We start from the raw sequence: 21,746 nt of genomic DNA, 5'->3' as shown, positions 1-21,746 counted from the left end.
TTTAGCGAGAGGATATGGATACACTGGTAGGTCATTTTGTATACCAAAAATAAATCCTTACTAAGACCTTAATTCAATAGAATAGTGGTTTAGTTTGGGTATCGATCCGCAGGGGACTAAAAAGCTAAGTTGTTTAAATTTCAGATTAATTCTTAAATCAATTCAAAAGTAGAAAAGAAGAATTTTGTATGAGCTTAATTAAATTAAACAAATAAATATAATTGAACTAGTATCAATCAAATAGAAGAGACTCGGGGTTTCGAATCCACCATAACCATGTAATCAATGAACTGTAACAGTTTGCAGATTTATTATTCAACTCAACTATGATCCGTTAATGACTACAAGTCCCAACAGTATCATCTAGAGGATAATTGGCAGTTTAACGATTAACATAGACTATCTAGTATTAGCACGAATTGTCTCTCCTAGCATAGACTATCTTAACCGAATAAGAGCAAATCAATGAAAGCTGATGTATAAGTATGCAATTAGAATCACAGAAACTAAGAACATGTGCTAGATAGAAGATTCAAAACAAAGTAATAATATAGAAAAGCCTTAATCTTATACAATTGTTGAATCAATAATAAAAACCCCAAACTAAATACAAAACATGGTTACTTGACTAGAGTTTCATCCAAACCTTAAGACGAGAGCTCCTTAGCCGCACATGTCTTCGTAGCCTCCGCCTTCTCTCTCTAAAATCAAGAACAACCCTAATAATGAATAGGGTTTTATATTTATAGACATTAGGAGCCTTCTAAGTAATACCCCAGAGGTTAGAATTTCCCAAAATGAAAGGAAAATTCGGATGTAATTATTCTCAGCTTTTTAGGCTCATCTTGTTGGCCTGTTTTGACCTATTAAAAGTCAGAATTTGAAAATTCCTATTTCGCACAAAACCGTAGCCCTTTGAGTAATCTTTCCGATGCTGCTTGAATCACTTAAATCTGATATCGGACGGGAGAGATACATTCAAAATACTGAAGGCTGTACAGAGTGACTTCTATAGCGGGATTGTAACAATTTTAACTTTTCTTTCTTCAAATCTCATGGGTTGGGCTTTTATTACTTGATTAAAATTATTTAGATTCTTCTAGGCGTTCAGAGCTGAGTTTGAGCTTGGTCTTAGATTTCAAATATGAAATTAAGTCCAATTTCTACTCATAAACTTGAATGACCTGCACATACACAAACATTAAAATCATCAAGTAACAATGATTAAAGGACCTAACAAGTATACTTTAAGGGGCCTAAATGTATACATAATGGCAACTGTCACACACCTATGGTTGTTGAGCTAATGATGCAAGGATGAAGTTCAATGTATTTGTAGACGGCTAAGTTGAGAGAATCATGTTTGTTCTTGAGCAAAGAAATGCAGCACCTATTCCTTACATATCGTTACATGAGTAGTATTACATCACCTATTTATATACTACAACTAATAAGCTATTTAACGAACACTCAGTCTATTTATTATACTACATCATATAGATTATATATATTCTAAACCCTACCCCACTTTTGAAGTATGAGAAATTTCTATTGTGCAACCCTTTAACTAAAACTCAACAAAATGATTTGATAAATGTTAACTCATCTAAAAGCTTAAACTATTGGAGAAAGTGGTGACTTCACTATTTATAAATTATATCCTCAACAAGCCCCTCACATATGGCCAAACTCTCCTCCAAAAGCAGGCCAAAGAGGTGCAAGTATTGTAATTATCGGGTAGGTGTTGAGGTTCAAAGACATGGTCTATTACATGCTCTAGTAACCATGATAAATTGTTGACAGGCAACGCTTCTTGTCCTTCAACATGATCCTTAAAGTTTTATGTTGTCGTAGCAACTTTTCTGGCTGCCACAATACTCATCGTCAGTAAAAGAGTGGAAAATAATCAAAGAAGAATACAGTTTCCCTGATATTAGAAAAAAAAGAAATGCGAGTACATGTGTTGCATGAAAAGAAACAATAAAACATTCCTAATTAAAGAAGAATACATTTGCATGTGTTGAATTACATTTGTTCGCAAGAACTAATTTAGCCCCTTGAACACACTCCATCTGTGCTTCTTGGACAAAAATAATCCCCCATAATAACCACTGAAGTCCAATAAAAAATTACCACAATATCCTCGTTCTCTTACATTACACCGGACAAAAGACAGAAGGAATAGAGACTTGAGACTCCAGCCTTGATACTATACCTTGAGGTATCTTACCTTATGTCTTCCACCCTATGAAGCGTGTGTACATGTACGAGTATGGGTATATCAATATGGTAAAATCTACAAAAATATAGCACGGGTATAACTAGGTACGTTAGTAAAAAAAGATTTATTTTTAATTTAGAGTTGTGCAAAAATTAGATAAATGGTTTAGTTGGTTAAGATACAACATACAATTTACATTTAATACCAAAAGTAAGCTATAAAGCAAAATTAAATGTCATTATATTAAATAACTAACAAACCAAAGCTTAATTTAAAAATCAATACATAAAAAATCCAGTGAAATTGAATTCACCTTTGTATAAAAGAAAATATTATTCCAGCTTCAGTATGGCTTCAGTATATACTAGGTACCTCTAGGGAATGACAAAAATTATGAAGAAAAATTTGGGTATGTGCTTTGTGTACCTGATATGTATGCAGAACAACAATGCAAAGTACCAGTACCCGATACGAGTATAGCATGTTTGTCGAAGTACCTGTACTTCATAGTTCCACCCAATGCTATGGAACTTACCTGCTCGTTGTCCATAAGAGAGACTTGCAAACCCTCTTTTGAACAATCAACTCTAATCATCTCCCACGCTTTGTATTATTCAGAGCTATTGTATTGCTCCACTCAGGTCTTGAAGCATCTCCCTCTTTTGTTCCTTCTTGAGCACACATTTCTTAGCAATCAGAGTTTAGCTTTCTGAGAACGAAGACCACCTCCTTTTCACAACCACCAAAGATGCCCCATAGAGCTGAAAAATGACCATATAACGAGCGGTGATCGTCTAGAAGAATAAGGCCCGACTCTTTTCACAAGGTCTATTAGGATAAAAAGAGTAAGCCCCCGAAAGCAAATAGACCAAAGCTGGATGTTACTAAGGACCATTTTGACAAAATGCAACTCTTATGTCTTCAACCATGAGTAGGGCTTGATTGTTGGGATAGTGTGTCATCCATTTTCCTTTCTATTCCTAGCTCGAATAAAACAAACCACTTTTTCTCATCCCATCAGGAACTAGCCTAGTACAATTTTCAAAAAATTATCCAAATCGTTCAACCCGAATGACCCGACTAGAGCATCATCGGAAGGTTTTGAAATCAGTTACGGTTTGTGGTGGGTGAAGTTCTTAATTTTTTCAATCAATTGGTTGGATGTCGGGTCTGCTGTCCAAAAATCTGCCACCCGAACCGACTAATGTATTTACTTAGCATATTGCATCTACATGTGTTACATTGGTATTGGCTCTTGAGTCACTTTCCTTATCATATTATCTTATCTCTGAAGACTGGACCTATCTAAAAAAAGACTAGACCTATGTACTACCCTTTGCCCTCTTACCTATAGTCATATCTCAGTCCTCTCTCTTATCATATCACTCAGAGTCACTTTTTTCTGTGTTTGTGTCTTTTGTTCTCTCCTTCGGAAGCCATGATCTGATGAATGAAGATCTATGAAGCAAGTGTACTCCAAAAATGGTGCCGTACAAGTATAGGGTACTTACCGGGTGCGGGTAAGTGTACCGGTATGATTGCATGTGTACCGGGTACGCTAAATACATGTTGGGTATAGCATATACGTTTGGGTATGTCGTGGGTACAGGCTGCGTATGTTTTGGGTGAGGCGTGGTATTTTTTTTTTGCAGCTGCAAAATTTGTTGCAGCCTTTATTATTCTTCTTTCAACTTTGAAAATTGCATGTGTACCGGGTACGCTAAATACATGTTGGGTACAACATATACGTTTGGGTACGTCGTGGGTACAGGCTGGGTATGTTTTGGGTAAGGCGTGGTATTTTTTTTTTTTTGCAGCTGCAAAATTTGTTGCAGCCTTTATTATTCTTCTTTCAACTTTGAAAATCATCAGGTAATTTGTTTCCAACATCCTTTACCAATGAGTCATGGGTATGATCTCTTTTGCATCTTGTTTTAGACATTAGACAAACTGTTCTTCTTTTAGTTTTGATATTGAAACTTTGATTTGTATGTTGGATGTTTAACTATAAATAATAAAAATAAAAAAAAATTGATGTACCCCAACCGTATCCTCATCCTACTTTTTAAGGAATTTGACGTAACGGCATACTCTTATCGTACCCGTATCCGTATCCGTATCCATACCCGCACCTGTGCTTCCTAGATGAAGATCATCGCTTTTAGGCTCTCAAAATCTTCTTACAATATGCAATCTCTCACGGTTTCTCTTCTCTCTGTCTTGTTGCATCATTAATACCAAACAACTGTAGGCCAAGTTGCTGCTGCAAGATGGAGGTAGTGGCAAGCTGTGATAAGATGGAGGCGGAGACGGTATTCACTCTTTTTCGTTGATCTGCCTTACCCTCAACCTGTCTATCACTCTTCAATCTCCCTCTAGTCTCCACTATCCAATCTTCACAGTCTCATCTCTCACCCCCTTTCCCTCTTCGGTCTTTGCCTTTACAATTGATTTTTTTCTTAGGGTCGTGGTTGATTGCAAGAAAAAAATAGACAAAAATGAACCACCCGAAAGACGCGCCCGAAAACGATTGCAATCCGAATGACACATTTGCTCCAGTTTTTTTCCTAGTGTTCGGTCGAAGGCAGATGCTTGTGCTTCCCACCTGAAAGGACCTGTTTGTGTGATGAGCCAATGGCAAACCTGAACCAATCCAACCCCTGAACACACTTACTGTTGTTGTAACCCAACAATTACTCGAGAGCTGAAATGGTTGGGATTTCCCAGACCCACTACCTTCTGCCTAGGCAGTGTGGCACATTTCTCTCCATGCACCTGTCCAATAGCTAGGGGACTTACCCAATGCACCCGACCAAACTAATCCGACCTGACCCGACATGCTATGGACGGTTTCGTGAAGTTGCATGGTTGGTAGTGGGTTGGAAGTGTAGATTTTTTTTATTTTTGGTTGGTTCTCGGAATGTGGAAAAAAACAATGATTGGACCCTGAACCGTCCAATATATGTGTATGTATACAGGGTATTCATCACATGTGCCATTGTGTCTTTGGGATTACACTTTTTGGCCCCGTTTGTTTTCGGAGGTAGAATGGAGGGGATTGATAGTGAGGGGATTAAGTAAAATTGTGTTTGTTTTGATGATAGTTGTTAGTGTAAGGATTGTTAAATTATTTTTATATAAAATAAATATAAAAGAATAAAACAAATAAAAAAAATACAAAAACATTAAACATTAATTTTTTAAAAAAATGCCCAACATGTAAAAAAAATTTAAAAAATAAAAATAAAATAAAAATTTTATAGAAAAAAATAAAACAAATAAAATAATGATTTTTACTTAACAAAAAATACAAAAAATTAAACATTAATGTTAAAAAAAAATGCCCGACATGTAAAAAATAAAGTAAAATAAAAAATAAATAAAAATAAAAAATTTCTAGTCCGCCGTACTATTTTTCTAATACCAAGTCTTGGATCCGAATCCCCTTGAGGAGGCCTATCCTAATCCGGACTCACTATCAATCCCCTCCCCATCTCTCAAAACAAATACAATATTAGTGGGTCCCACCTCACTACCAATCCCAATCCCCTCTCTAACTCTCCAAACAAACGGGGCCTTTATCTTTTTACTTCTCAATCTGACATCCATCTTATCTTCTTAATTTTTAAATACTATTTCATTCTCTTCATTCTTAAATGACTTTACTGTTTCTCTTTCTTCTCAATCAACTCATGTTTAAAACCTATCATTCTCTTTCTCTTCTTAAATGGTATTATTTAATTCTCTCTTTCTTTTCAAATGACTTGTAGTATTTGAAATCTCTCTGTGTGTCTCTCTCTCCCCTCTTAAATAGTGTTTTTTAATTTTTTCTCTTTCTTTTTCATTCTCTTTCTACATCTAACATATACACAATCTCTCTCTAACCTGCATCTCATCTCTCTCTCTCTCAACGATGCAATCAAAGGAAGAACCCAAATGTTGTACTTGTAGAAACTAAGGTATTGAAGCATATTGATTTGGTGTTCTTTGAATTATTTTTAAACCCTCCCTTTGAAATCCCCTACACTTAGATCTCCGTCACTGCTCTCCCTCTCTAATTTGTGATTTTTATGTATTCATCAAATGGTAGAGGCTGATTTGGGTCAGATCAAATAGTGCTACTGCTCAACTCTTTTTGTTTTTCTTAGATCTACATATGTTCGGAGAGAGTGTGCGGGTCTTGAAGCTGACCGAAACCAACATTTAAACTGGAGGCAGAAAATCGGTTGATTTTGAATGGAGATTTGGTCAAAATTGGATTGTCAGTTTTGGAATTTGAAATGGTCGGTGTATACACAAATTTCTTGTCTGCAAAAATAAAGACAGAAAAATTGAGTAACAAATATAAATTTATTAATTTAAAATAAAACGAGTACAATTTCTAATGAAATTTCTAATAAAAGAAAATTCTCTGATTCTTCTCTTCAATAAGTTGCTTTGAGGGCTTGATGGCTTGTTTCCGAATTGAGCAGCGAAATCTCCTCCAAGTAACGAGAAGAAGACTATGAGGGCTTGATAGGTTTTTCCCAAATCAGGTTTGTAGAATCCCCTCCAATTTTGTAGAAGACGACAATATGTTTGATGACAACCTTTGATTTGAATCTCCGAACTTTATGTTTTGTGGAGTTTGATTGGCTTTGGTGAAGAAACCTTGGGGCTTTAGGCTTGAATCCGATGGAGCTTTTTCTTGCTTGATGTAAATTTTTGTCTCTACAACTTGATTTATGTATGTAGAATTTGTATGAAAATTTTCGGTAGAGATCACACCAATTTATAGGAATGGATAGAGGAGAGTCTTAATAGACTTTAACTTTTTCGATAATTATGATTTATTTAGAGGTAAATACCAAAATATCACTTTAATGGTGTGCCATATTTTATATTGGCTTGACCACCTCAATGTGACAAGTGACTTAAGTTGATTAGTCAAAAACTTATTTGTTGCATCACTAATTTGACTAGTCAAAGGCTTACTGCATCATTTTAACACATGAGAATATTTAATTTGACCACCATGTAATCTTGATTTGAGACCAATTAGACACGTGGAAAGATTTGATTTGCCAATAATTGTGCCATATTTTGTAGGCCTTTGTAGTACATGGCAATTTGTGATTGGCTAAAATTTCCCAGGCTTACAGTTGGTTTAGGTGACGGGTTATGGACAAACCTAGGGCGAATCGACCCGTGAACACCCTTACCTATAGCACTTTCTTCTCCTTTTGTCTATTCATATTTGCACTAGATGACAATTGTTATGCACTAACAATGCATGCCTTTTTGCCAAGCAAACCCATGTATTGACCATGTGTGACCCTCCATTATCCTCCTTGTTCAGTCAACGCTATCACCTCCACTCATTGTATGGTACGTAGACCTTCGACTATCATGCACTTGAAGACCCCAATTCCGTCCAAAGAGGGATCTCAAAAGCCAAGGATTTACCTCCACTATTACAATCATCAGAAATTGTATTGTGTAATCTTCAACAAGAAGCCTAGTCCAACGATATTGACATCTTTGCTTGTGTCTTTGTCAACCCTTAGAACACTTCCACAAACACCTTAACAACCTCCTCATTCTATAGGTGTAGTGGCAGCCTAGGAAGCGAACCCAAATGGCCTTTGGATCACCATTTCCATGACAACACTCTCCCACTAGAGACCACTAGTCAGAAGAACTCAACTTTTTTCATTCAAAACCCCTTTTCGCCTCCTCTTTTGATGGCAACAAAATAAATAAAAAAAGTTCTTTAACATCAAACCCAACTCTGGTCGAGACCTTCCAAAGGTGATCAGCATATTTGTTGTAGATGGGATGCCCCTATATTAGTCCACTTCCCTCCCCATCAAGCCTCTTTCCAAGAAATGTACGGTTTCCTTGGCATCAATAGAATTCACTACTCTCTTTTTCCCTTGTAACCTTAGTCTAGAAGGGCTTTGATTTGGTGGCCAATACACCATTTCAGGCACCTACATAAAGGATCAACTTCTTTCACATTGGCTGGTTCCTTCTACACCTTGAGTTTCGACAACTTCTTAGCCACATCCCTCAAAGAGGGCATCCTTTATTCTTTGGAAAGAAGACCACCATTTCCTACCTTTACCAACCAAAATGCAAAGGAATCTCCCCCTTCAGTATTAAGGAACTGACATCCATACGACTACCTTGTCACAAAATCCTTCTGTAAAATCCTTCTCACCTTTGCTAACCATTAGTTGGTTAAGGACTTCACACAACCAATCTAACTTCTCATGCTTCAGTCTGACCTAGTGATTCAAGTTCCGCTTTCTCTCTCTGAGCGTCAGGAAGTCATCATCTACATCTCTATCATCTTCCTCTTCAAGGACAATCTTAGACCATCCCAACTAAAGAGCTACGTTACATAGACTCTTTGTATTTTGAGAGGTACCCATGTCGACACAACACGACACGAGTACGGGTGGGGAATACAGCTAAATACAAACGGATACAGTTGATTTTCTTTTCTATTTTTCACGGCAGCAACAAAAGAGGAGGAGAGAAACATGGCTCAGGACCTCATCATCGTTGTCGTTCATCATGTTCGTCTTCTGTATTCATCTTCGTTGATGGTTGCTAGGGGTATATTAAAGGGTTTGGTGCATTTGGGCTTATATAGGATGCACTTTGGTCTGTTAATAAAATGGGCCTTATAATAAAAATTATAAGGTTATTGGGCTGGCTGGCTTTTACATGAGCTTCTCATGTTTGGGCCTAATACTAATTAAGTTGGGATTTAACTTATATCCGTGGAAAACCAATTATTCATTTTTTAAAAATAATGTTATATATATATATATATTTTTTTATTCAATATTTTTTAACTACAAATGTGTAGCATCATCATAAAAATATGTAGTCATTCTGAGCCATAAATTATTGTAACTTTATCAGAAAAATACATAATATTTTTTTTACACATCCATGTTTGGCTGTATCCGCGTACCCGTGTCTAATTTTTGGATACTTTTTAGATGTACCCGTGTATCCCTCATTTAGAGGTTTGGGGAGTCCAACCCCTAGATACATATCTACACCCGACACTTGTACCCGAGTTCATGTAACATAGCTAAAGAGTGGCTCTCCTTATTATCTCCGTGTTAGCCCACTTACATCTATTAAAAATTTCATCATTTTTTTGGCCAATTTTGAAAGCATTTATTTATTTTCTTCTACTACAACTTGAATCCCATTTTTATTGTTTTTCGAAAAGGAAAAACGGTGCATATGGCATGTGCTCAAAATTTCAGTCTCAAGGATTCATAACCAAAAACACCACAAAGCCTCGTAACCTAGGCCACTTCTGTTCATAGCCACAAAGCCTGATAACCAAGTTCATGACCAATCACCCCAAGTTTGACCACCACAAAGCCTCACAAGTAATTACATGATTCATAATCAAGACCAAATGCCTTCATAACTGCAAGACCATAGAATTAGCGTTTTTTTTATTACAGATTCAATTTTCAACTATGTCCTTTATTTGTTTAAACTATTTACCTTGTTTGGTTACAGGTTTCTATTTTTGTACTACTTGGGATTGTTGTTGCAGGAGCTGCCCTAGGGTATTGGATGGTGCGGAAATTTGTTATTGCAGAAGATGGAAGTGTGGATGTTGGCGTAGCTCAATTTGTGAAATGGGCCATGCGCGTCATTGCAGCCACATTTATCTTCCAGGTGGCTATTGTGTTCATGTTAATAAATAGTGTGATAATGCTCCACTTGCGTATCTCTGGACCAAACGGAAATCTGTGTGCAATTTGCCTTGCATTCCTGCAATTTCTTCCTACTCTCAGAATTGTATTATTTTCAATTTTTTATTCTTATTTTCTGTCAGAGTACTCTTGATACTCCTTTGGCAATGGGGGCATTGGCTTCTTGTTTGTCAATCTGCTTTCTTATCACTTCCTTCAAGTGGAATGGTCCAGAGTAAGTTACTTGCACCATTTTTTCCCTACTCTCCCCTTGCATCATGCTGGCGGACTGGTAATTATTGTACCAAATAAATGTTCATATAATTGATGCTTAACTCAATTTATTCAACTTGCTAAATCCAAAACAAATAGATCTTATTAGCTTTTTGAGTTTTATCTGTTGGGATGTTGAAATCGATTTTGGATTAGTCAAAATGGGTGGTATGCTTGATTTAATATATGAATGGTCATGAATATTGATTGAAGAGAGATCTGCTTAGTTGATAGAACAGATTTAAAAAATCTTTCGTTTGCTTGGTTTAACAACTTAACTAATTATTTGTATGTAGTTCTACCATTACTTTTGGGAATTCAATTTATTCTGCAAATGGGAATCCTTGGCGGGGTAGAGGACGAGCAAATGTAAAACAAAATCGTGCTGAATTTCTCAGCAGGTCAGGGGATGGTGGCTTCACGGGGAACACTGTGGAACAGCCCAAGGAGATCTTCTGGTTGGTCTGACTCTCCTGTTAAAGGTACACACTTTTGTTAAACTCTGCATTTTCTCTCCCTAATATTTGTTTTATCTGTTGAAACATTTTTTCTAAAAAGATTTAAGCTTCTGCAGAGCATTTTATTTCCCTCTTCTTTTCCTTTGACATGATGGATCACTTCCATAGTTACCACGTAAAACTCCCCATCAGATCTCTTATGAACATGAACATGCAAGGGCTAGGATGTTTTCTGTAAGCAACATGTTTTGAAAAATAGGCAAGGATCACTACATCGGCGCCTTAGTGCAATGAAAAATAGGAAAAGGTCCTTATGTTTTCTTGGAAGAGCACCTGTAAAGAAATTAGCCCAAGATTGTTGGTTTACATTAGCAACTTGGAAAAGGGAACACTGACAGATAAAACTATGGAATTAGTAGATTCAATGATAAGAAGGAAAGTATAACATGCTTACAAGAAACTAAGTGAGTAGCTGAGAAAGTAAACGAAATAGAAAAAACTCGGTACAACATTTTGTATGCTGGAAATATTGGTTAGTAGATAGATTTTTGTGAGTCTTGTGTGGTTGGGTGTTAGGGCGTGTGGATCCTGATTTGTTTACCTTTTTTGACTTCCTTGATGACGTATATAGTGATCCCAGGTTTACCCTTGTTATACCGTGATCCGGACATGTGTCCGTGGATGTTGGTAGTTGTTTATTGTTTTGTTTACATCCTTTTACTTCGTATTTGAGTTATAGGATGTGTTGGCGGATTTGTTTCAGGTTGGTTGAGTTTAGAAACCAAAACTAGTTGCCCAGATTTTTGGCCTGTACGCTCGAGCGGAGGTGTTGGCGCTCGAGCGGGTAATACACCCATCCAGTATTTGTTGTGCAGCGTTGTACGCTCGAGCGTGGTATTGGCCGCTTGAGCGGGGTTGTCTGAGTGCCGCTCGAGCGTAGGGTTGGGAGCTCGAGCGGAGGCCTGGTTCTGCAAAAGTGCTGGGCGAGTGCATTCTGCGCTCGAGCGGAAGTCTGTGAGTGGACGCTCGAGCGGGGTGTTTTACGCTCGAGCGGAGACCTGGGTTAAAGTCCCGAAATTGTGACTTTTCAAATCACTTTTTCACTTTCTCTTCTCTCTCTTACTTTTCCAAAATCACCATTGTTGAGCCTCTCACTCTAGACTCTACCTTCTCTTTAGGTTTTGATCTAGTAGGAGTGATTTACTCACCTTTGGCCTTTACAAAAAAGTTGTTGATCGTCGAGGGTTTCATTTTAATCTGAAAATCTCGGGTTTTGGAGCACGTTGGGTTTTGTCGTCTTCTCCTTTGGGACTCCGAATTTGAGGTAGGGATATCCTACTCCTCTCTATGGGTTTTGTCTTTAAATTTTGGTATTTTGAGATGTTGGGCTTGGTTTGGTAATTTTGTGAAAGTTTTGGACTTTTGTGTAATTTTACAAAAGTTGGGGTTTTATTCATAATAAACCTAGATGCATGTTTGGCATGAAAAGAATGGAATGATTGTTGAATCATTGATGAAAATGGGACCTAAGGGTTGAAATGTTAATTATGGGAATTGCCCTAACTACATTGTTTAATTAATTGGGATAATTAATTGAGAAGAATGAAGAAATGAAATGTTGATTGAATATCCATTTGTGCATTTATTTTCTGTTTTAGAAATAACTGCTTTGAGCTATCGGTGGAGGATAGTCGTGATTGTTGTAGACAATGCATGATGATTAGGTAAACTGAAACTAATCAATGAAATGTGTCATGGAACTTGACGGTTGATAGAATACATTATTTGTATGTATTGGGTGATTGTATATAGAACCATTGTGTTTGTATACGTTATGTGTAGAGGAGGAGATATGGGATGTACTCCGCGGTTTAGGGGAAGATAGGGGATGTACCTCTAAACCGGATAGGTATTGGGAGGAGATAGGGGATGAACTCCGTAGACACAGCTCATATGCTTGTCTAGAGAAGTGAAGATAGAGCTCATATGCTTATCTTTGTGAAGTGTGGATACAGCTTGTATGCTTATCTGTGGATATTGTTGTTATACATATCTGTTGAGAATGTGGATATAGTTTTTATGCTTATCTGAATGTGAGATATAGTTTTTATACATATCTGTAGAAATGATGATAGAGCTAGTATGCTTATCTGTTGTTAAAGGGAAAATGAAAAGTAATTGGGACTTGTAAGTCGTTGACATAAATATATTATTTATGTGATTGTATCAGTGTTGACCAACTATCAATTGCTAATGTTTTAGTCATTGTCCATGGTTGGTTTAGTGCATTTCTACTGGGCAGTGGCTCACCCTATATGGGAATATCATTTTCAGGTACAGGAAGCATGCCACCTCCAAGGACTTAGCTGGGAGGCTAGTGGCGGACATACTTTTGTCGCTTAACTTTTGATGTATTACATGTAACTTCAAGCCCAGGGCTTAATGTGTAATCGAGTTAGTACTCTTTTGTTGTAACCAAGTGTTAACTTGGAAAGCTGTAAGCCCGTAGGGCATTTTGTTATGATGTTAACATGTAATACTTATGTAATGAAGCTCTAGTGAATAAAAGAGTGTGGTTAGTTTATATGTAAATGCATGTCTTATCTGATGGGTTTATTGTTGTTATTTTGAGGGCGTTACAACTTGGTATCAGAGCGTACCGAGTTCGAATACTTTGGGTACGTGGGAAGTGATTAGGATCACAATGGGTTTGTCTCGCTTGATATAGACTTAGATGTGGTATCATATGCTATGGGCTTAAGTGATAACATGCTTATGTGACTATGTGGGTATGAGATTTAATTTCTGGGATATTGATTGGATCCTTGAGTTTCTGGTAGTCTTGTTGGAAAAGCACTTGATCAATGCTGTTTCTAACCGGAACTCTAGTAACGCCTCGGGACTATCATTATCCGGAAATGAAATTCGTAAGTGCTTATGTGTTTATGTGGAGTGAATTACAGTTGTCCATGTATTAGGACGTGAGTGTTTAGTTTTGGCACATTTATGAATGTGCTAATGTTCTGTGTTGCCTTTATTAGGATGTCAGGACGAGGAAGAGGTGCTAGGCGTGGTAGACCTGCGAGGCAGGAAGTACCGTTACCTGGTGAGATTCCGGCACTACAGGAGGGGGTTGGGCAGGCCACTGTGGCCGAGCCAGTAGGTCAGCAGGCTATGGGTGCCTTGGCCAGAGAGATAGCGGGAGCTTTGGGTATTCTTAGAGCTGGGAATCAAGCAGTTGAGACAGGGCCTTCCTTCTTGAAGAGGGAGTTCTTTCGGTGTAATCCGGACGAGTTTATCGGGGATCCTAAAGAGCCGCTTAAGGCAGATGAATGGCTCGAACAGACAACGAAGACGTTTGAGATGCTTGGCATCGAGGACGGAGCACTGAAAGTGACCTTGGCATCCTTCCAACTGAAGGGAGATGCGGGTCAATGGTGGAAGTACGAGAAAGCTCGTGTGGGTGGTACTTGAGAGGCGTTTGTGAATGCTTTTCAGGAGAGGTTTTTATCAGCAGCAGCTAGGGAGAAGCTGAGGGATCAGTTTAGCCGGCTTAATCAGCAGGGCTTGTCAGTGGCCGAGTTTGAGGCTACTTTTACCAGTCTGTCTAGGTTTGCACCTGAACTGGTGGCGTCTGAGGAACGCCGTTGCTATGAGTTTGAGCGGAAGTTGAGGCGGGGCCTCAAGTTGAGAATTGGTGGGTCTTATATTCGAGAGTATAGACACCTAGTGGACGCTGCAGCTCATATGGAGCTTATGATGCAGGAGGAGGATGAGGGTCAGAGAGGCTCCAAGAGGAGCCAGGATAGTCAGGGTGATGGCAGGAGACAGAAGGGTTATAACCCTCAGCAGTCTCAGGGTGCAGTCTGTAGATCGACCTTTCCAGTGCCGAGTGTAGGCTCGGGGAGAGGCAGTCAGGGGGAATTCACTTGTTACAAGTGTGGCCAGCTGGGTCACAAGGTTTCTGTTTGCCCGCAGAAGGGTGGGGGTCAGAAAGCTGCTTCTTCTTCAGCTAGACCGCAGAGTCAGAGTTTGGGCAGGGGGCAGCTCTTGACTTGTTATCAGTGTGGACAACCTGGGCACATGAAGAGGTTTTGCCCACAGTTGAGTGCCACTTCGGGAGCGTCTGGTTCTAGGCAGACGCAGGGTTTTCAGCCAGCTCAGTCTGTGCAGGCCTCGAGGGCCAATCCGGGAGTTTCGTCATCCCAGTCTGTGCAGCAGTCTTTTGCTCCGAGAGGTGAGCAGGTAGACCAGGGGCCTACGGGGCGCGTGTATGCTGTTACCGCGCAGGATTTAGTACCGGCTCCATCAGTAGTGAGAGGTACTTTTCTGTTTTGCAACTCAGTTGCTAATGTGTTGATAGACACGGGTGCATCTCATTCTTTTGTATCTGCTGCATTTGCATCTGTTTTGGAATTGGAGTTAGCACAGTTAGCATCTCCTATTTGTGTGGTATCGCCTTTGGGTGGTGAGTTGATCCTGAAACAGGGTGTTAGAGGATGTGATATAGAGGTCGCCGATTATAGGCTTCCTTTTCCGTTTGTTGTCATGCCCATGAAGGGTTTTGATGTTATTTTGGGTATGGACTGGCTATCGTCATACCGGGCTGTTATTGATTGCTACCGCCAGAGGGTCACGTTATGTACCTTGAGCGGGGAGTGGTTCCATTTCTTGGGAGACCGGGTTGGTAGTGTTTTGCCACCGGGGTATGATTCGCGAGGGCGAAGTGAGCTTAGTAGTCTACTTGCCAGCTTTGAGAGTGGTGAGAGTGGTGAGACCCAGGTTGTATTGCCAAGGGTGGTTTATGAGTATTCGGATGTCTTTCCCGAAGATCTTGTTAGTTTGCCACCTCACCGAGAGATAGAGTTCTCTATTGATTTAGTGCCTGGTACGGCGCCGATTTCTATGGCAACTTACCGTTTTGCTCTAGCAGAGTTGGTTGAGTTGAAAGTTCAGCTCCAGGAATTGCTCGATAAGGGTTTTGTTCGCCCTAGTGTTTCACCGTGGGGAGCACCGGCACTCTTTGTTAAAAAGAAAGATGGTGCCTTGAGATTGTGTATAGACTACCGGAAGTTGAATCGGGGTACGGTTAAGAATAAGTATCCTATGCCCCGTATAGATGATTTGTTTGACCAGTTGAAGGGTTTCCGTTGTTTCTCTAAGATAGATTTGAGATCGGGTTACCATCAGTTGAGGGTCAGGGAGGAAGATATTCCTAAGACGGCATTCCGTACGCGGTATGGCCATTATGAGTTTTTGGTGATGCCATTCGGGCTTACCAATGCACCGGCAGTCTTATGGACTTGATGAACCGGATTTTTCGGGAGTTCTTAGACCGATTTGTGGTTGTTTTCGTGGACGACATCCTTATCTATTCGTCTTCTGAGGAGGAGCACGAGGCACACTTGAGGGTGGTGCTTGAGTTACTTAGAGCCCATAGGCTGTATGCCAAGTTTGGGAAGTGTGAGTTCTGGTTGAGGGAAGTCAAATTCTTAGGCCACGTGGTATCCGGGGAAGGGGTGTCTGTTGATACATCCAAGGTTGAGGCAGTGCAAGATTGGGCACAGCCTAAGAGTGTGTTTGAGATCCGCAGTTTTCTGGGATTAGCTGGATATTACCGTCGGTTTGTGAAAGATTTCTCCAGGTTGGCGTCACCGTTGACTAGGCTGACTCGGAAGGGAGTCAAGTTTGTGTGGAGTGAGACTTGTGAAAAGTCGTTCCAAGAGCTGAAAGTTAGATTGACCACCGCTCCGGTGTTGATTATTTCGGAGAGAGGGTTGGGTTATGCGGTTTATTGTGATGCCTCACGAGAGGGTTTGGGTTGTGTGTTGATGCAAGAGGGGAAAGTGGTAGCTTATGGCTCACGTCAGTTGAAAATACACGAGAAGAATTACCCCACACACGACCTAGAGTTAGCAGCTGTGATCTTTGCCTTGAAAATCTGGAGGCACTACCTTTATGGTTTGAGGTTCGAGGTATTCTCGGATCATAAGAGTTTGAAGTATCTGTTTACACAGAGAGACTTGAATTTGAGGCAGAGGAGATGGATGGAGTTCATCGAGGATTATGATTTTGAGTTGCATTATCATCCGGGAAAGGCCAATGTTGTGGCCGATGCCCTTAGTAGGAAGACCATTAGTGATGTTGCTAGTATAGCCATCCGGGAATGGGAGATGTTGGGAGCACTTGGCGAGTTTGATTTGCTACTGAGCGAATCTGTCGAGGCTGCGGCCTTGTTTTCTGTTGTTGCGCAGCCTACACTTGTGATTAGAGTGTTAGAGGCACAGAGAGGTGACCTTGAGGTAGAATCCCTCCGAGAGAAGATCTCCAGTGGGAAAGTTGAGAAGGGTTTGACGGTGTATCCGGACCTGAGTGTGAGATACCGAGACCGTTTGTTTGTACCGGAGTCATGCCGAGAGGAAGTACTCCGAGAGTTTCATCATTCGCGCCTTGCGGTGCATCCGGGAGGTACTAAGATGTATCAGGATTTGGGTCGCCAGTTTTGGTGGCGGGGTATGAAGAGGGATGTGGCTGTTTTCGTATCGAAGTGCCTTACTTGCCAGCAAGTGAAGGCCGAGCATCAGAGGCCAGCGGGTTTGTTGCAACCCTTGCCTATTGCCGAGTGGAAGTGGGAGCATGTCACTATGGACTTCGTTGTAGGTCTTCCGAGGACTCAGCGGGGTAGTGATGCTATTTGGGTGGTTGTAGACCGGTTGACTAAGTCGGCGCACTTTATTCCTATGCGCGTGAGAGATTCGGTAGATCATCTTGCCGACCTGTATATTCGGGACGTAGTGAGATTGCACGGGGTCCCAGTGGCGATCATCTCAGATAGAGATCCTCGTTTTACTGCTAGGTTGTGGCAGAGTTTGCAGAGTGCCTTGGGCACTAAGTTGACCTTTAGTACGGCTTATCATCCTCAGACTGACGGGCAGTCCGAGCGTACTATTCAGATCCTCGAGGATATGCTTCGGGGTTGTGTCCTGGACTTCAGTGGGACGTGGGAGAGGCACTTGCCATTGGTAGAGTTTGCCTACAACAACAGTTTTCAGTCTAGCATCGGTATGGCACCGTTTGAGGCCTTGTATGGCCGACCGTGTAGGTCTCCAGTGTGTTGGGCCAAGGTGGGTGATGCACCTTTGTTGGGTCCAGAGTTAGTTAGGGAGACGACAGAGAAAGTTGAGCTTATCCGTAAGAAGCTTGTTACAGCCCAGAGTCGACAAAAGAGTTATGCCGACCGTAGGAGGAGGCCTTTGGCGTTTGAGGTAGGTGATCATGTCTTTCTGAAGATATCACCTAGACGAGGCCTGATGAGGTTTGGGAAGAGTGGGAAGTTATCCCCTCGGTTTATTGGTCCTTTTGAGATCCTTGAGAGGATTGGTGAGGTTGCTTATCGATTAGCCTTACCACCGCAGTTGTCCGGAGTGCATGACGTGTTTCATGTGAGTATGCTTCGGAAGTATGAGCCAGATCCATCACATGTGTTGGATTGGACTGATTTAGAGGTAGATGAGGATGCCTCGTATGAGGAGAGACCGGCACGGGTCTTGGATAGGCGGGATCAGGTCCTGCGTGGCAAGACCATTCCTTTGGTGAAAGTCTTGTGGAAACATCACGGAGTGGAGGAAGCCACTTGGGAACGTGAGTCGGGAGTCCGTGAGAAATATCCGGACTTGTTTGTTGATATGTAATCTTGTATTTAAATTTTACTTTTTGTTGAACTTAAGAGCTTTTATATATGTCTTAAGTTGTGAAACATTGAAAATGTTTTGATTATTGGAAGTATGTTTGGAACTTGCCTCATATGGAAACTGAATGTGACACTATATGTGTTGAATATATTGTTGAAATTGGAAAGATAGTGCATAATGTTAATGCATGTTGAAAATACATATGTTGTTTACATATTGTGATATGTCTCTTGTTAAAGGGATGGGATGACCGGTAATGGGTCGAATTGTTGAATGTTAAATTGTAACATTGTCTAAAATGAAGGAAAACTTGTTTTGAAAACTTGTGCTTAATTTCGGGGGCGAAATTCTTTAAGGGGGGGAGGTTATAGTGATCCCAGGTTTACCCTTGTTATACCGTGATCCGGACATGTGTCCGTGGATGTTGGTAGTTGTTTATTGTTTTGTTTACATCCTTTTACTTCGTATTTGAGTTATAGGATGTGTTGGGCGGATTTGTTTCAGGTTGGTTGAGTTTAGAAACTAAAACTAGTTGCCCAGATTTTTGGCCTGTACGCTCGAGCGGAGGTGTTGGCGCTCGAGCAGGTAATACACCCATCCAGTATTTGTTGTGCAGCGTTGTACGCTCGAGCGTGGTATTGGCCGCTCGAGCGGGGTTGTCTGAGTGCCGCTCGAGCGTAGGGTTGGGAGCTCGAGCGGAGGCCTGGTTCTGCAAAAGTGCTGGGCGAGTGCATTCTGCGCTCGAGCGGGAGGTTGGCCGCTCGAGCGGAAGTCTGTGAGTGGACGCTCGAGCGGGGTGTTTTACGCTCGAGCGGAGACCTGGGTTAAAGTCCCGAAATTGTGACTTTTCAAATCACTTTTTCACTTTCTCTTCTCTCTCTTACTTTTCCAAAATCACCATTGTTGAGCCTCTCACTCTAGACTCTACCTTCTCTCTAGGTTTTGATCTAGTAGGAGTGATTTACTCACCTTTGGCCTTTACAAAAAAGTTGTTGATCGTCGAGGGCTTCATTTTAATCTGAAAATCTCGAGTTTTGGAGCACGTTGGGTTTTGTCGTCTTCTCCTTTGGGACTCCGAATTTGAGGTAGGGATATCCTACTCCTCTCTATGGGTTTTGTCTTTAAATTTTGGTATTTTGAGATGTTGGGCTTGGTTTGGTAATTTTGTGAAAGTTTGGGACTTTTGTGTAATTTTACAAAAGTTGGGGTTTTATTCATAATAAACCTAGATGCATATTTGGCATGAAAAGAATGGAATGATTGTTGAATCATTGATGAAAATGGGACCTAAGGGTTGAAATGTTAATTATGGGAATTGCCCTAACTACATTGTTTAATTAATTGGGATAATTAATTGAGAAGAATGAAGAAATGAAATGTTGATTGAATATCCATTTGTGCATTTATTTTCTGTTTTAGAAATAACTGCTTTGGGCTATCGGTGGAGGATAGTCGTGATTGTTGTAGACAATGCATGATGATTAGGTAAACTGAAACTAATCAATGAAATGTGTCATGGAACTTGACGGTTGATAGAATACATTATTTGTATGTATTGGGTGATTGTATATAGAACCATTGTGTTTGTATACGTTATGTGTAGAGGAGGAGATATGGGATGTACTCCGCGGTTTAGGGGAAGATAGGGGATGTACCTCTAAACCGGATAGGTATTGGGAGGAGATAGGGGATGAACTCCGTAGACACAGCTCATATGCTTGTCTAGAGAAGTGAAGATAGAGCTCATATGCTTATCTTTGTGAAGTGTGGATACAGCTTGTATGCTTATCTGTGGATATTGTTGTTATACATATCTGTTGAGAATGTGGATATAGTTTTTATGCTTATCTGAATGTGAGATATAGTTTTTATACATATCTGTGGAAATGATGATAGAGCTAGTATGCTTATCTGTTGTTAAAGGGAAAATGAAAAGTAATTGGGACTTGTAAGTCGTTGACATAAATATGTTATTTATGTGATTGTATCAGTGTTGACCATCTATCAATTGCTAATATTTTAGTCATTGTCCATAGTTGGTTTAGTGTATTTCTACTGGGCTGTGGCTCACCCTATATGAGAATATCATTTTCAGGTGCAGGAAGCATGCCACCTCCAAGGACTTAGCTGGGAGGCTAGTGGCGGACATACTTTTGTCGCTTAACTTTTGATGTATTACATGTAACTTCAAGCCCAGGGCTTAATGTGTAATCGAGTTAGTACTCTTTTGTTGTAACCAAGTGTTAACTTGGAAAGCTGTAACCCCGTAGGGCATTTTGTTATGATGTTAACATGTAATACTTATGTAATGGTAGTTGTTTATTGTTTTGTTTACATCTTTTTACTTCGTATTTGAGTTATAGGATGTGTTGGGCGGATTTGTTTCAGGTTGGTTGAGTTTAGAAACCAAAACTAGTTGCCCAGATTTTTGGCCTGTACGCTCGAGCGGAGGTGTTGGCGCTCGAGCGGGTAATACACCCATCCAGTATTTGTTGTGCAGCGTTGTACGCTCGAGCGTGGTATTGGCCGCTTGAGCGGGGTTGTCTGAGTGCCGCTCGAGCGTAGGGTTGGGAGCTCGAGCGGAGGCCTGGTTCTGCAAAAGTGCTGGGCGAGTGCATTCTGCGCTCGAGCGGGAGGTTGGCCGCTCGAGCGGAAGTCTGTGAGTGGACGCTCGAGCGGGGTGTTTTACGCTCGAGCGGAGACCTGGGTTAAAGTCCCGAAATTGTGACTTTTCAAATCACTTTTTCACTTTCTCTTCTCTCTCTTACTTTTCCAAAATCACCATTGTTGAGCCTCTCACTCTAGACTCTACCTTCTCTCTAGGTTTTGATCTAGTAGGAGTGATTTACTCACCTTTGGCCTTTACAAAAAAGTTGTTGATCGTCGAGGGCTTCATTTTAATCTGAAAATCTCGGGTTTTGGAGCACGTTGGGTTTTGTCGTCTTCTCCTTTGGGACTCCGAATTTGAGGTAGGGATATCCTACTCCTCTCTATGGGTTTTGTCTTTAAATTTTGGTATTTTGAGATGTTGGGCTTGGTTTGGTAATTTTGTGAAAGTTTGGGACTTTTGTGTAATTTTACAAAAGTTGGGGTTTTATTCATAATAAACCTACATGCATGTTTGGCATGAAAAGAATGGAATGATTGTTGAATCATTGATGAAAATGGGACCTAAGGGTTGAAATGTTAATTATGGGAATTGCCCTAACTACATTGTTTAATTAATTGGGATAATTAATTGAGAAGAATGAAGAAATGAAATGTTGATTGAATATCCATTTGTGCATTTATTTTCTGTTTTAGAAATAACTGCTTTGGGCTATCGGTGGAGGATAGTCGTGATTGTTGTAGACAATGCATGATGATTAGGTAAACTGAAACTAATCAA

General features: G+C 40.3%; 1 protein-coding gene across 6 annotated transcripts in view; it reads left to right on the top strand.

Annotated features, from left to right (window-relative positions):
• LOC114291941 (uncharacterized) overlaps window positions 1–20,585 on the top strand; it is a 45,196-nt gene extending 24,611 nt beyond the window's left edge. For 3 of the 6 annotated variants that reach the window (XM_082898945.1, XM_082898943.1, XM_082898946.1), the window contains 4 exons: window positions 9,758–9,919; window positions 10,080–10,171; window positions 10,506–10,691; window positions 13,002–13,259. In XM_082898945.1, the coding sequence (XP_082755071.1) occupies window positions 9,758–9,919; window positions 10,080–10,171; window positions 10,506–10,677 (426 nt within the window). In that variant the 3' untranslated portion in view covers window positions 10,678–10,691; window positions 13,002–13,259. Of the gene's footprint in view, window positions 1–9,757; window positions 9,920–10,079; window positions 10,172–10,505; window positions 10,692–13,001; window positions 13,260–20,453 lie in introns of those variants that run through there. The other 3 variants (XM_082898944.1, XR_014346561.1, XM_082898947.1) reach the window with 3 other exon arrangements.
• Window positions 20,586–21,746: the final 1,161 nt, after the last annotated feature.

This window comes from Camellia sinensis, chromosome 12 (assembly GCF_055761805.1).
Source record: "Camellia sinensis isolate YWXY chromosome 12, ASM5576180v1, whole genome shotgun sequence".
Taxonomy (NCBI): Eukaryota; Viridiplantae; Streptophyta; class Magnoliopsida; order Ericales; family Theaceae; genus Camellia; species Camellia sinensis.
Note: the sequence above shows the minus strand (reverse complement) of the source record. Positions and strands in the feature narration are given on the sequence as shown.